This window comes from Bombina bombina, chromosome 8, assembly GCF_027579735.1.
Source record: "Bombina bombina isolate aBomBom1 chromosome 8, aBomBom1.pri, whole genome shotgun sequence".
NCBI lineage: Eukaryota > Metazoa > Chordata > Amphibia > Anura > Bombinatoridae > Bombina > Bombina bombina.
Window position 1 is genome coordinate 133,985,385 of NC_069506.1, and position 16,788 is coordinate 134,002,172.

The following is a 16,788-nucleotide window of genomic DNA, read 5'->3' on the forward strand; positions in this document are numbered from 1 at the left end:
AAATTTAGAAACTATTTAGCATGGGAGTTTTTTTTGGTGGTTGTAGATGTGTAACAGATTTTGGGGGTCAAAGTTAGAAAAAGTGTGTTTTTTTCCTTTTTTTCCTCATATTTTATAATTTTTTTATAGTAAATTATAAGATATGATGAAAATAATGGTATCTTTAGAAAGTCCATTTAATGGCGAGAAAAACGGTATATAATATGTGTGGGTACAGTAAATGAGTAAGGGGAAAATTACAGCTAAACACAAACACCTCAAAAATGTAAAAATAGCCTTGGTCCCAAACGGACAGAAAATGGAAAAGTGCTGTGGTCATTAAGGGGTTAAAGGAAAAGGAGCACAATAAATGCTGAAAGTATATAGCAAAGTTTGTATACTTCATATAAGCATACATTTTATTACAGTATAAACTTAAATGGACAGTACATTTATAAATAAATGTTACATAGTTTAATTGCAAGACAGGATGCTCTTATTTTGCTTTACTGAATTCTCTCCAGCAGTATAAATGTACAAAGTAAAAGAAACAAAGAAACAATCTCTAACCAATTCATACTCTCTTGGCACTGTAGTTTTTTTGTTTGTTTTGGGTTTTTTAATCACACCTTGGGCTGGTAAAGTAAGTCAACTTTTGGGGGCTATCCTTATGATACATAATTATACACACAGTGTAGAATTGTGTAATTCCTACGTTTACTCTCCCTTTATATAATGTCCCTTTTTCTGCCACCTTGCAGTAGTTATCTTTGCAAGATTATTGCGCTTTTATCACTGACATGGAGTATAAACGCTTTATAATGAGCAATGCACGTTTTCCTTTTACTCCTCCTTTCCCATAGGTGGCAGTGCAGCTCGGTGTGTGTGTGAATATTGGCACGGGTATCCTCTATTGCTGAAGAGAAGTTTGCAGAGTGAGGAAGTGATGATGGGGATTGTTGACGAGAGGTGAAGCTGGTCCTGTGGTTTAGGGCGCTTTGCCTGTGATAATCCCTGGTCCAGGTAGGCTGCGCGTGTGTCACCTTCCGCTAAGTCATTTTAAGAGCTTCGTATGCTTCTAGTAATGGCGGACGTTATTAAGTTTTTTTTCTGGGTATAATAAAGCGTTTACAGTTACACATTTGGTTGCCAAACAAGTCTGCTGGGAGCCAAGCAATTTTCATTATGAATGTTATGAAAGAACGATCACAGGCGGACAGGATATCATAGCAATAATAAGGCTGCATCTGTATATGTATATAGCTGTGTCTTACATGTATGGTGTTGGTGTATCCAAAATAACCAATCTACATATGCATGTAATAATTATCTTGCTAGACGTGGTGACATAACATTAAAGATTGCTATAAACATATTTCTGCATTACTAAAGAGATTCATTATAATGATTACTAATTCTGATGGCAATTAAAACTTAAAATGTTCTTTTCATTCACTTTGCACCAAAACTTCAAATCCCCTGCTCAGTACTATTATCTATCTATCCAGTAAATAATTGTAATATTTTTATGATACATCTAAACACATATGACTTATTAGTGTACAGTATTCTTTGTTGCTGGAGACTGGAGTTAAAGGGACAGATGAAGTCTGTTTCAGAATATTCTTTGTTGTTATGTGTTTAGTTAATGTTGCTTCTAAAAGAACACACACCACATAGTGTTGGTACTTATGAATCTGGAGTCCGTTATTCAGTATTGCCTTTTACTATTGCAAATATCAACAGCAAAGCCTTTTTTTTTTTGCTAGAAACTCCTGTTTATTAAAACAGGTTGTTTTAACCAAGTCTAAAAACACTTTTACTAGTCTACACAATAGGTGATTTGTTTCTGATCTAAATAGACCTCCCTAAATAAAAGGACATTTTTGGGTATCCAGTATGCACATTGTGTTTTTTTAGTACAAGCAAATAAATACATAAAAATCTAGGTGCTAAGTTAGACTAGCCGACAAAAACAAACATGATATATTTTGATACACAATGTTCCAATATGTCAAGATATATATATATATGTGTGAAAAAAGAGAACAAAAGCTAGAAATAACTTCCATGCCTGTTCATTTATGTTGCAACTCAGGGTGCGCGTTCTTTTTGCACACTATGTCCCTTCACAGAGAAAAAATATCCTGTAGCATATCAGTCTGATCCTGCCCAATGACAGTCCAGCACCGAAATACCAGGCGATTCTTCTCTGAACAAGAGAAACAACAACCCCAGACGATCGTTTCGGCCTTCTGTGGCTCCACGTCTGGATTACCCATTACTCTTAGGGAGACCCAAGAGCAATTTACATAAATGTGAAAAAAGAGAACAAAAGCTACAATAACTTCCATGCCTGTTCATTTAAATTGCAACTCGGGGTGCGAGTGGGCAGGATCAGACTGATATGCTACATGATATTTTTTCTTTGTGGAAAGGCATCGTGTGCTAAAAGAATGTGCACCCCGAGTTGCAATTGAAATGAACAGGCTTGGAAGTTCTTCTAGCTTTTGTTCTCTCTCTTTTCTGATACTTATGCAAATTACTCTTGGGTCTCCCTAAGAGTAATGGGGGAAACCAGACGTGGAGCCCGTGCACACATGCCCTTAAAGAGATACAACTGCACCTCACTGATGAGCCCACAGAAGGCCGAAACGATTGTCTGGGGTTGTTGTTTCTCTTGTTCAGAGAAGAATTGCCTGGTATTTCGGCGCTGGACTGTCATTGGGCAGGGTCAGACTGATATGCTACAGGATATTTTTTCTCTGTGGAAAGGCATCAACGTGTGCTAAAAGAACGCGCACCCTGAGTTGCAATTTTTAATGAACAGGCATGGAAGTTATTCTAGCTTTTGTTGTATCTCAGGAGTGTTGTTCTTTCTCTTTTCTGATATATATATATATATATATATATATATATATATATATATATATATATATATATATAATGTGTGTGTGTGTGCGCCTTTCAGCATTTGTTCACTAAACAAAAGCTGACAGTGGCTGCAGTTTGTGGCATTTGTGTGCAAATTCATAATTTTTGTAGCCAATGGTAGAATTATAGGAACCAGAGTAACCCAAATCAATTTTTTTATCCTCTATCAATAGATCAACTTAATTTTTTAAAAACATTTAATTAAAAGCCATTAAATCTTAAAATTAAGATTAGCAGTAAATATATGTCCATGCTCAATTGGTGGTGCTATATTAATAGGATCAGTTCCTTCTACTGTATTGACTGAGACTCCATAGACGTGGCTAAGAAGTTGGTTATTCTGCCCAGGATCATACTTTCTCCCCCCCCCCCCCCCAAACCCCCCAAAAAAAAACAAGCCCTAGTATATTTTGACATTTTTTCTTTTAGTCTAAACAAATAAAAAACGGAGTACAGTATCCAATTAAGCTTTTTTGTTAAGTTTAATTTTCAAAGTATATCTAATCAGTAATATAGTTATCACAAGATATTAGTTTCATTTTCTAAACTACATTTTTATGTTATCTGCCTACCGGCTATTTCTCATTATAGTTTAGTCAAATAGATTACAGCATTTGTCAAGGAGTAAAAATAAGCAAAGTCATTTTGTTGTAGTAGTTGATACATTTTGGAAAATTATTTGAATTGATACCTCCGTTAGAAACAGCAGTGATAAAATGTTCAGAAGTTTTTATAAACAGTATCAAAATGTTTGCATCACACTAATTTTACTATTATTTTCTGTTATTGAATCACATTAAATTGCATATTTTATATTATGCAATGCTATGTCAAGCCATTAGTTGCAATATTGACAGTTTTTTATATTGTGGGAAATCATGGGACAGGAGCAAAAGTGTTTAGAGTAACTTAAAGCGATGGTAAAGTTTTCAATTGCTTTAATCAGAATAGAAACTGTATTTTAGATCAACTTAAATTCATCCATTCTAATTAAAGGGATATTAAACCCCATTTTTTTTTTCATGATTCAGATGGAGCATGTGATTGTAAACAACTTTCTAATTTACTCCTATTATACATTTTTCTTTGTTTTCTTAATATTTTTATTTGAAAATTTGGGAATGTAAGCTAAGGAGCCGGTCAATTTTTGGTTCAGAACGCTGGCTTGCACTTGCCAATTGGTGGCTACATTTAGCCACCAATCAGCAAGTACAACCCAGATTCTGAACCAAAAATGAGCTGGCTTACATTCCTACTTTTTCAAATAAAGATACCAAGAGAACGAAGAAAAATTGATAATAGGAGTAAATTAGAAAGTTGCTTAAAATTGCATACTATATCTAAATCATGAAAGTTTAAAGGGACATTGAACCCAAATTTTTTTCTTTCATGATTCAGAGAGAGCATGCAATTTTAAGCAACTTTCTAATTTACTCCTAGTATCAATTTTTCTTGCTATCTTTATTTGAAAAAGAAGGCATCTAAGCTTCTTTGGTTTAGACCTCTGGACAGAACTTTTTATTGGTGGAAGAATTTATCCACCAATCAGCAAGGACAACCTAGGTTGTTCACCAAAAATGGGCCAGCATCTAAAGTTACATTCTTGCATTTCAAATAAAGATTCAAACAATCCTTTTAAGGATTCAGATAGAGCACTGGTTTTCAAACCAGGCCTCCCTAACAGGTCACATTTTGAGGATATCTGAACTGGAGCACAGGTTAAATAAAAAGCTGATTAGTAACCATGATTATTTTACCTTCTCTCATCCAAAGTAATCCTGAAAACCTGACCTGTTGGGGAGGCCTGAGGACAGGTTTGAAAACCAGTGAGAGAGAGCATTTGGTATCAGCAAGCGCTACCCAGGGTTCTGAACCAAAAATGGGCCAGCTCCTAAGCTTACATTCCTGCTTTTTCAAATAAAGATACAAAGAGAATGTTATAATAGGAGTAAATTATTAAGTTTCTTAAAATTGCATGCTCTATCTGAATCATTAAAGAAAAAAAATATGCATTTCATATCCCTTTTTAAGAAGAGCTATAACTTACTTTTTAATATAGTGATGAAATTCTAATACCGCACGCTCCAGCCGCCCACTTCAAAAGTATTTTTTTTGTGAGCTAACAGTTTAAACTGTTTTCTAATCGTCGCTCTAGCCATACGGCACTCACAAGACTTTTTGTTTGTTTTGTATCTACAGCGCTAATTGGAGAACAGTTCAAACTGTTAGTTCACAAAAAAAAAAAAATACTTTTGAAGTGGGAGCGTGGAGTATTATAATTTCATTGCTATATTAAAAAGTTATAGTGTATCTTTATTAGAATGGATGTTTTAAAGTCCATCTAAAATATTGTTTCTATTCCGGATCTGATTATACCAATTAGAAAATTTACTTTAACTTTAATAAACTGGTTTTCACACATGTCCTCGGGCATCCCCAACAGGCCAGGTTTTCAGGATTACCTTGGATGAGAGCATGTAAAATAACCATGGTTACTAATCAGCTGATTACTTCACCTGTGCTCTAGTTCAGATATCCTCAAAATGTGACCTGTTCGGAAAGCCTGAGAACAGGTTTGAAAATCATTGCTTTAATATATAGAGAAATAAAAAAAAATCTCACACTGAATTCAGTAAGCAAACCAGATTTTGAGATGCAGTACTTTTTTCTTTTTAAATTCTTCAATAGCAGGGATGCTTTCTTATGCTATAGGTACTCCTTACTAGATACCAATCCATCATATTTTAGGGCATGCTTTTATAGTAATCTAGTTTGTTTAAAAAGTATTGTGGGTCCTATGTGTAGATACCAGTTCATGTCTGCCATGAAAACCAATCATTTAACAGAGATAAAAATGTGAATTCCCTTCTTATGCATTACAAACTTCCTCTCAATTTTGTCACCTCAGGTGGGCTTCACATGTGAAAAGAACGAAATGGTGCGATCATGTTCAGCTGCTAATTGTGTTAATCGTCAGACAGCACTGAGCAAAAACAGAGGGATTACTTTCCATAGGTATGTATGGTTCATCGATTTGCACTGCTAGTAAAATATACTTCTTCCTAAAGAGACATGTAACTCTAAATAAATGCCTAATGTGATGTATTCAAATCCAAAATTAGCCTTAGAACAAGGGTCGACAAATCTGTGTAAAATTTAGGAGCCAGAAAAGCTTTTGGAGCCAGGCAGTGGTATTTCTATACAGATATATGATTTTTTTTTTTTTTTTTTTACATATTTAAGAAATAAGTGTAAGATTTTGGTCTCCGTTAAGTAATGTGTTGTAGGGATTGCCTTAACTTATCACCTCTGCTGGGACCAGTTAGGGACAATTACTAGAGTGAACAAACAATGGTTTAGTATAATATAGTAATTGTGAAGTTTGGAGTCTGCATTTTTAATTCTCGAGGAAACTAGGGAAACCCCCCCCCCACAGTTTTCCTATTTGAACTTGTGGCTTTCCCATTGTCTGATTTTTATTTATTTGTTAGGTTTCCAAAGGAAGAAGCTCGGAGGCAGCTGTGGGTGACTGCGGTTTCTTGCTCCCATGCAGCGGCAGGGAGTGAATGGACTCCATCCATTCACAGCTCCCTTTGCTCTCAGCACTTCACTAATCAACAGTTTGACCGGACTGGACAAACAGTTCGTCTGAGGGACAGTGCTGTGCCTGACATATTTTCTGTAGGCCGTACAAAGGTAGGCTATTTATTTTATATAGTGTACGTATTTTGATATTAGTGGTTGAATTGGTAATCACTACAAAATATAACATTTTTAAATAAGTTGGTTCAGACATTTTTATTTTTAATCTCTACATTTTAGGCGAAAAAAGCCTTTTTCACTCCATATGGCACTATGATGATTTAGTAAAAGCCTACAGAAAACACTAAATAAATTTGTCTGAAATTTGTTTTGGATATAGTTATTGTTACTAATGTTTTCCTGTTGCCCTAGTGTGTTAAACAATGATTTCATGTTTTTCTCTGCGGTAGTTTATACTTTAATAATTGTTGCCTTCTGCTTTCTCTGACTGTAGATGCCTCGACACTGCTCAGCACTTGGCTGCACTACACGAGATTCCAGACAAACTCGTTGCAACAATATCTCATTCCACAGGTTTAGTTAATAACATTTTATTAAATGTTCTCTCACTCTCTCACACTCTCACTCTCTCATCCTTGCAAAATATGTTAAAATAAGGAAATATTTTTCTTTCCTTAAAGACTTCCAAAGAAAGATGACCCCCGGAGAATTATCTGGATAGCCAATTGTCGACGTACTGATCCCAGTGGTTTAGGGTTGTGGGATCCTTCCTCAGACTATGTGTACTTCTGTTCGAAACACTTTGAAAAAAATTGCTTTGAAGTCGTTGGTGTAAGGTAGGTGATTATCTAGTTATTCTGACATCTAGCACAAAATTCTTGAATAATTTGTCGAGATTGGAAACATCCTCTGTGCAATGACATTAGCAACTGTGAGGGCCCCAGAGCACTGTTTTTTGTTGTTTGTTATATTTTAGGTGAACATTTAACCCCTTTTCTACTAGAATTTAAGAGAAAAGGATTCTCAAAGTATCAGAGAATTCTTAGCATATATAATTTAAATGGATAACAATTTCAAAGTATCTATTTATTCACAGAATTAGACATTATTGTAAAATTACCAGAAAAAGGTAAAAATAAAAAATATGTAAGGATTATCACATTCCAAAAAATGCTGTAGCTTTCTAACTGTAGGAAAAAAAATCACAAAATGTGTTCATTGGCATCCTCTGATTCTACTAAGACCAATTCTTATAATTGGCCCTCAAAACAACATACTGTATCATATATTTTTTTTTAACGCAAACATTTTTTTATTGAGAAAAAGATAACAAATTCCATGACATATTTAGCATATATAGAAGTGTGACATGACAATTCTTGTTTTACAGAGAATGCGGTACAATCATGATGAACCATTTCACTCATACAGGTCCACCATTACGCACATAGTAGATCATATTATTGCCATAGTATTATTCGTCATGGTTGGGGGAAGACCCCGTATATTTCTATTTAAGAAAACAAAAATTGCAAAACATTTTCTCTTATTTGTGTTCCCTTATAGTAAGATTTTAAGAGTGAAACAGAAAAAGGATAACAAAGAGTAGAAAAAAGAAGGGGAAAAGAATCTCCCATTCAATAGGGAGAGGAGTGAAAGGTCAAGAACATGTGTCGCTAGTGGGCATCAACCCGTCTCGCCACTCTCTCTGTCTGTGTAGCCTCCGTTACCTGTATGCTGCGTCTATTCTTCACTCGTTGTGTATCTATCCAAATTATCCAATCTTCCCAAATCTGGAGGAACTCTATTCTAGTATCAAGTAAGGTGGAGGAAATGTCTGCCATTTGATAATAATACTTAATTTTATTTATTATGAGGTTGAAGCTAGGTACTGAAGACTTCCAGAACCTTGCAATTGTGGTCTTGACAGCTGTGCAGATCATTCCCACCAACTTTGAATTAGCTTTGGTAAGGCCCTCAATCGGGAAGTGCAGCAGAGCCTGTTCCCTATTTAGAGTAATTTGTCTATTTAGTATCTCAGTCAGGAGATTGTTGGTTTGTGACCAAATCCTCTGCACCTCCGTACAAGACCACCACATATGTGTGTAGGAGCCGACATCTCCACAGCCTCTATAGCAATGCTTGGGGGTTTTATCTGTCCATTGTGTTCTGCTGGGATGTAGGTACCACCTATATGCCACTTTAATATAGCTTTCTTTCAAATTGGCGCTGATAGAACATGCCTGACCTTTTTTAGAATTTCAGACCATTCTAGAGGCTCTTTTACAAACTGTCCCTCCTCTTCCCATTTTTCTATAAAATTTAATTTGTCTCCTGTGCTATTAGTATTTAGTAAGCTGTATAGAATCGATATAGCTCCCTTAGTTCTGTTTGCTGATAGGCATAGCTTTTCGAAGGGGGTAAGTTCAGTGTGTGAAGGTGGTCTACCTATCTCCCTGATCCTAGATTTCAGCTGCATATAGTGTAGCCAGGAGCCCGGTATTATCGGTTGGATAGAATTATATTTCTCAAAAGAAATGGTATTAGAATTTATCAAAATATCAGCTATTCGGTAAAGTCCCTTGTTAGCCCAAATACTGCTTATTGCTTTTGGAATCTGAACAGACGGCAAGGTTAGCGGCGTAGCTATAGATCTAGCTGTATGTAGTTTGAATCGTCCCTGCAGAGTATCCCATATCTTAATAGTATGTGCTATGGAAAGGTAAGTGGACCAATTCAATGGTCTATCTCGTTTGGGTGTCCACAGAATCTGATAAATTGGATATAGTCGTACCATATAGCTCTCTAATTTTACCCACATTATGTCATCCTCTCTAATATTCCAGAGCGAGGTTTGTGCTAACCTAGCTGCCCAAAAATACTTTTGTAGGTCGGGCACTCCCAATCCTCCTCGTTCCCTACTTTGTAACAATGTTTTTCTGTTAATACTAGCCTTTTTATTGGCCCAAACAAACCTTGTCACACACCTTTGCATATCATTTATATCCTCTTGAGAGACGTTAATAGGTAATGCTCTAAACAGATAGAGTAGCTTAGGCAATATTATCATTTTTGTAATTACTATTTTGCCATAAAAAGATACTTTATAAGTGGACCAAGTTGCCATTTCCCTTTTAAGATGTGCAAACATTTCTCCAACATTGGTGTGTCCGGTCCACGGCGTCATCCTTACTTGTGGGATATTCTCTTCCCCAACAGGAAATGGCAAAGAGTCCCAGCAAAGCTGGTCACATGATCCCTCCTAGGCTCCGGCCACCCCAGTCATTCTCTTTGCCGTTGCACAGGCAACATCTCCACGGAGATGGTTAAGAGTTTTTTGGTTTAAATGTAGTTTTTATTCTTCTATCAAGTGTTTGTTATTTTAAAATAGTGCTGGTATGTACTATTTACTCTGAAACAGAAAAAGGATGAAGATTTCTGTTTGTAAGAGGAAGATGATTTTAGCAGAAGTTACTAAAATCGATTGCTGTTTCCACACAGGACTGTTGAGATGAAGTAACTTCAGTTGGGGGAAACAGTTAGCAGACTTTTCTGCTTAAGGTATGACTAGCCATATTTCTAACAAGACCATGTAATGCTGGAAGGCTGTCATTTCCCCTCATGGGGACCGGTAAGCCATTTTCTTAGTTAAACATAAAAGAATAAAGGGCTTCAAAAGGGCTTAAAAAACTGGTAGACATTTTTCTGGGCTAAAACGATTGCTTTACTAGACATATTATGCAGATTCTAACTATTAATGGTTATTATAATCTTGGGGATTGTTTAGAAAAACGGCAGGCACTGTGTTGGACACCTTTTTCAGATGGGGGCCTTTTCTAGTTATAGACAGAGCCTCATTTTCGCGCCACTAATGCGCAGTTGTTTTTGGAGAGCAAGGCATGCAGATGCATGTGTGAGGAGCTAAGAATCACTGAAAAAGCTTATAGAAGGCATCATTTGGTATCGTATTCCCCTCTGGGCTTGGTTGGGTCTCAGCAAAGCATATAGCTGGGACTGTATAGGGGTTAAATGTAAAAACGGCTCCGGTTCCGTTATTTTAAGGATTAAAGCTCTGAAATTTGGTGTGCAATACTTTTAATGCTTTAAGACACTGTGGTGAAATTTTGGTGAATTTTGAACAATTCCTTCATACTTTTTCACATATTCAGTAATAAAGTGTTTTCAGTTTGAAATTTAAAGTGACAGTAACGGTTTTATTTTAAAACGTTTTTTGTGCTTTGTTGACAAGTTTAAGCCTGTTTAACATGTCTGTACCATCAAATAAGCTATGTTCTATGTGTATGAAAGCCAATGTGTCTCCCCATTTAAATTTATGTGATAATTGTGCCATAGCGTCCAAACAAAGTAAGGACAGTAATGCCACAGATAATGATTTTGCCCAAGATGATTCCTCAAATGAGGGGAGTAAACATGATACTACATCATCCCCTTCTGTGTCTACACCAGTTTTGCCCACACAGGAGGCCCCTAGTACATCTAGTGCGCCAATACTTATTACCATGCAACAATTAACGGCTGTAATGGATAACTCTATAGCAAATATTTTATCCAAAATGCCTACTTATCAGAGAAAGCGCGATTGCTCTGTTTTAAACACTGAAGAGCAAGAGGACTCTGATGATAATTGTTCTGTCATACCCTCACACCAATCTGAAGGGGCCATGAGGGAGGTTTTGTCTGAGGGAGAAATTTCAGATTCAGGAAAGATTTCTCATCAAGCTGAACCTGATGTTGTGACATTTAAATTTAAATTAGAACATCTCCGCGCACTGCTTAAGGAGGTATTATCTACTCTGGATGATTGTGACAATTTGGTCATTCCAGAGAAGTTAAGTAAGATGGACAAGTTCCTAGAGGTTCCGGTGCCCCCCGACGCTTTTCCTATACCCAAGCGGGTGGCGGACATAGTAAATAAAGAGTGGGAAAGGCCCGGCATACCTTTCCCCCCCCCCCCCTATATTTAAGAAATTATTTCCTATAGTCGACCCCAGTAAGGACTTATGGCAGACAGTCCCCAAGGTCGAGGGGGCGGTTTCTACTCTAAACAAACGCACTACTATTCCTATCGAAGATAGTTGTGCTTTCAAAGATCCTATGGATAAAAAATTAGAGGGTTTGCTTAAAAAGATTTTTGTTCAGCAAGGTTACCTTCTACAACCAATTTCATGCATTGTTCCTGTCACTACGGCAGCGTGTTTCTGGTTCGAGGAACTAGAAAAGTCGCTCAATAAAGAATCTTCGTATGAGGAGGTTATGGACAGAGTTCAAGCACTTAAATTGGCTAACTCTTTTATTTTAGATGCCGCTTTGCAATTAGCTAGATTAGCGGCGTAAAATTCAGGGTTTGCTATCGTGGCGCGCAGAGCGCTTTGGCTAAAGTCTTGGTCAGCGGATGTGTCTTCCAAGACAAAATTGCTTAACATTCCTTTCAAGGGTAAAACATTATTTGGACCTGATTTGAAAGAGATTATTTCAGACATCACTGGGGGAAAGGGCCACGCCCTCCCACAGGATAGGTCTTTTAAGGCTAAAAATAAGCCTAATTTTCGTCACTTTCGCAGAAACGGACCAGCCTCTAATTCTACATCCTCTAAGCAAGAGGGTAATACTGCACAACCCAAACCAGCCTGGAGACCAATGCAAGGCTGGAACAAGGGTAAGCAGGCCAAGAAGCCTACCACTGCTACCAAAACAGCATGAAGGGATGGCCCCCGATCCGGGACCGGATCTGGTGGGGGGCAGACTTTCTCTCTTTGCTCAGGCTTGGGCAAGAGATGTTCAGGATCCTTGGGCGCTAGAAATAGTTTCTCAAGGTTATCTCCTGGAATTCAAGGAACTACCCCCAAGGGGAAGGTTCCACAGGTCTCAATTATCTTCAAACCAAATAAAAAGACAGGCATTCTTACATTGTGTAGAAGACCTGTTAAAGATGGGAGTGATTCATCCAGTTCCAATAAGAGAACAAGGGATGGGTTTTTATTCCAACCTGTTCATAGTTCCCAAAAAAGAGGGAACATTCAGACCAATTTTGGATCTCAAGATCCTAAACAAATTTCTCAAGGTTCCATCGTTCAAAATGGAAACTATTCGAACGATCCTACCCACTATCCAGGAAAATCAATTTATGACTACCGTGGATTTAAAGGATGCGTACCTACATATTCCTATCCACAAGGAACATCATCAGTTCCTAAGGTTCACTTTTCTGGACAAGCATTACCAGTTTGTGGCACTTCCATTCGGATTAGCCACTGCTCCAAGGATTTTCACAATGGTACTAGGGTCCCTTCTAGCGGTTCTAAGACCAAGGGGCATTGCAGTAGTACCTTACTTAGACGACATCCTGATTCAAGCGTCGTCTCTGTCAAAAGCAAAGGCTCATACGGACATCGTCCTAGCCTTTCTCAGATCTCACGGATGGAAGGTGAACAAAGAAAAAAGTTCTCTGTCCCCGTCAACAAGAGTTCCCTTCTTGGGAACAATAATAGATTCCTTAGAAATGAGGATTTTTCTGACAGAGGTCAGAAAATCAAAAATTCTAAGCTCTTGTCAAGTACTTCATTCTGTTCTTCGTCCTTCCATAGCGCAGTGCATGGAAGTAATAGGATTGATGGTTGCAGCAATGGACATAGTTCCTTTTGCACGAATTCATCTAAGACCATTACAACTGTGCATGCTCAGACAGTGGAATGGGGATTATACAGACTTGTCTCCGACGATTCAAGTAGATCAAAAGACCAGAGATTCACTCCGTTGGTGGCTGACCCTGGACAATCTGTCACAGGGAATGAGCTTCCGCAGACCAGAGTGGGTCATTGTCACGACCGACGCCAGCCTGGTGGGCTGGGGCGCGGTCTGGGAACCCTTGAAAGCTCAGGGTCTATGGTCTCGGGAAGAATCTCTTCTCCCGATAAACATTCTGGAACTGAGAGCGATATTCAATGCTCTCAAAGCTTGGCCTCAACTAGCAAGGGCCAAATTCATAAGGTTTCAATCAGACAACATGACGACTGTTGCATATATCAATCATCAGGGGGGGAACAAGGAGTTCCCTGGCGATGAAAGAAGTGACCAAAATAATTCAATGGGCGGAGGATCACTCCTGCCACTTGTCTGCGATCCACATCCCAGGAGTGGAAAATTGGGAAGCGGATTTTCTGAGTCGTCAGACATTCCATCCAGGGGAGTGGGAACTCCATCCGGAAATCTTTGCCCAAATAATTCAATTATGGGGCATTCCAGACATGGATCTGATGGCGTCTCGTCAGAACTTCAAGGTTCCTTGCTACGGGTCCAGATCCAGGGATCCCAAGGCGACTCTAGTAGATGCACTAGTAGCACCTTGGACCTTCAACCTAGCTTATGTATTCCCACCGTTTCCTCTCATTCCCAGGCTGGTAGCCAGGATCAATCAGGAGAGGGCTTCGGTGATCTTGATAGCTCCTGCGTGGCCACGCAGGACTTGGTATGCAGACCTGGTGAATAAGTCATCGGCTCCACCATGGAAGCTACCTTTGAGACAGGACCTTCTTGTTCAAGGTCCATTCGAACATCCGAATCTGGTTTCCCTCCAGCTGACGGCTTGGAGATTGAACGCTTGATTTTATCAAAGCGTGGGTTTTCAGATTCTGTAATAGATACTCTGATTCAGGCTAGAAAGCCTGTAACTAGAAAAATTTACCATAAAATATGGAAAAAATATATCTGTTGGTGTGAATCCAAAGGATTGCCATGGAACAAGATAAAGATTCCTAAGATTCTATCCTTTCTACAAGAAGGTTTGGAGAAAGGATTATCTGCAAGTTCTCTAAAGGGACAGATTTCTGCTTTATCTGTCTTACTACACAAATGACTGGCAGCTATGCCAGATGTTCAAGCATTTGTTCAGGCTCTGGTTAGGATCAAGGCTGTTTACAGACCTTTGACTCCTCCCTGGAGTTTAAATCTAGTTCTTTCAGTTCTTCAAGGGGTTCCGTTTGAACCCTTACATTCCGTAGATATTAAGTTACTATCTTGGAAAGTTTTGTTTTTGGTTGCAATCTCTTCTGCTAGAAGAGTTTCAGAGTTATCTGCTCTGCAGTGTTCTCCTCCTTATCTGGTGTTCCATGCAGATAAGGTGGTTTTGCGTACTAAACCTGGTTTTCTTCCTAAAGTTGTTTTTAACAAAAATATTAACCAGGAGATAGTTGTACCTTCTTTGTGTCCGAATCCAGTTTCAAAGAAGGAGCGTTTATTACACAATGTGGACGTTGTCCGTGCTCTAAAATTCTATTTAGAGGCTACTAAAGATTTCAGACAAACATCATCCTTGTTTGTTGTTTATTCTGGTAAAAGGAGAGGTCAAAAAGCGACTTCTACCTCTCTTTCCTTTTGGCTTAAAAGCATTATCCGTTTGGCTTATGAGACTGCCGGACGGCAGCCTCCTGAACGAATCACAGCTCACTCCACTAGGGCTGTGGCTTCCACATGGGCCTTCAAGAACGAGGCTTCTGTTGACCAGATATGTAAGGCAGCGACTTGGTCTTCACTGCACACTTTTGCCAAATTTTACAAATTTGATACTTTTGCTTCTTCGGAGGCTATTTTTGGGAGAAAGGTTTTGCAAGCTGTGGTGCCTTCCGTTTAGGTGACCTGATTTGCTCCCTCCCTTCATCCGTGTCCTAAAGCTTTGGTATTGGTTCCCACAAGTAAGGATGACGCCGTGGACCGGACACACCTATGTTGGAGAAAACAGAATTTATGCTTACCTGATAAATTACTTTCTCCAACGGTGTGTCCGGTCCACGGCCCGCCCTGGTTTTTTTAATCAGGTCTGATGAATTATTTTCTCTAACTACAGTCACCATGGTATCATATGATTTCTCCTATATATATTTCCTCCTGTCCGTCGGTCGAATGACTGGGGTGGGCGGAGCCTAGGAGGGATCATGTGACCAGCTTTGCTGGGACTCTTTGCCATTTCCTGTTGGGGAAGAGAATATCCCACAAGTAAGGATGACGCCGTGGACCGGACACAACGTTGGAGAAAGTAATTTATCAGGTAAGCATAAATTCTGTTTTTTTTTATAATTTAGTTTATATAAGTGGTCTAGGTTATTTGGTATGGCAATGCCTAGGTATGTAATGCTAGAGGAAGCCCATTTAAAATCAAAATTTATCGCAAGTAGTTTTTTTGTTACATCTGGAAGATGAGTCTCTAGTGCCTCGCATTTGTCATTGTTTATCCTATATCCAGATAGTCTCCCAAAGTCTGACAGTAATTTATAAAGTGGGGGAAGGGACAACATAGGTTTAGTGATAGTCAATATTACATCATCAGCGAATAATGCAAGATTGTGTACCGTGTCGCCAATTTGAATTCCTGTGATGTCTTTTTTATTTCTAATGGTCGCTGCTAACGGCTCTATACAAAGGGCAAAAAGTAATGGGGAGAGGGGACACCCCTGTTGTGTTCCATTTCGAATCTTGATTGATTTGGATTGGTAACCCGATAGTCTGATAAAAGCTGACGGGGTCGTATATAATGCTTGAATTGCCTTTAAGAAGTTTCCATTTATCCCAAACTGCTGCAATATTAAAAACATGTAGTCCCAAAGGATCCTATCGAACGCCTTCTCTGCGTCCAACGACAGGAACAGAGAAGGCGTTCTCTCTTTATTTGCATAGTCAAATAAGTCAATTATCTTCCTAACATTATCGGGGGCCTCCCTCCCTCTTATGAAGCCGACTTGATTGGGGTTAACCAGACTGGTCAGCAACGGGTTTAACCTATTGGCCAGTATTTTAGTGAAAAGCTTGAGGTCTAGGTTTATTAAAGAGATAGGCCTATAGTTTTTTGAATGAAATTTGTCTTTACCCGGTTTAGGCACCACACAGATTCTTGCCGATAAAAGGTCTGGCGGGACAAAACCTCCCTGTAGTATATAGTTAAAGGATTCAACTAAATGTGGGACTAAGTCTATGGAAAACTTCTTATAGAATCCCCCCGAATACCCATCTGGACCTGGAGCTTTGTTACTTTTAATTTGTTTGATTGCAATCATAACTTCCCTAGGCGAAATTGGGGCGTCTAATTGGCTTGCGTGGTCCTCGTCTAGCTGAGGAATATTACTTTCCGCTAAAAAGGTTTTAATTTGTGTGACTCTAGTTTTAGACTCATCTGTCTGAAGATTATATAAGTATTGGTAAAAATCAGCAAAGGCGTTGGCTATTTGTGGAGGATCGTTAAGGAGATGCCCCTCTTGAGTTTGCAGTTGGGGAACAGAGGAGGTACGAGTTATATTTCTAATTTTCCTAACTAACATTCGATCA

General features: G+C 38.6%; 1 protein-coding gene across 1 annotated transcript in view; it reads left to right on the plus strand.

The window, feature by feature from the left end:
* Positions 1 to 886: 886 nt before the first annotated feature.
* Positions 887 to 16,788, plus strand: part of THAP7 (THAP domain containing 7) — a 64,987-nt gene continuing 49,085 nt past the window's right edge. The window contains exons 1-5 of the mRNA XM_053690581.1: positions 887 to 1,002; positions 5,822 to 5,928; positions 6,405 to 6,609; positions 6,950 to 7,029; positions 7,137 to 7,292. Of these exons, the coding sequence (XP_053546556.1) occupies positions 5,849 to 5,928; positions 6,405 to 6,609; positions 6,950 to 7,029; positions 7,137 to 7,292 (521 nt within the window). The 5' untranslated portion in view covers positions 887 to 1,002; positions 5,822 to 5,848. The remainder of the gene's footprint in view (positions 1,003 to 5,821; positions 5,929 to 6,404; positions 6,610 to 6,949; positions 7,030 to 7,136; positions 7,293 to 16,788) is intronic.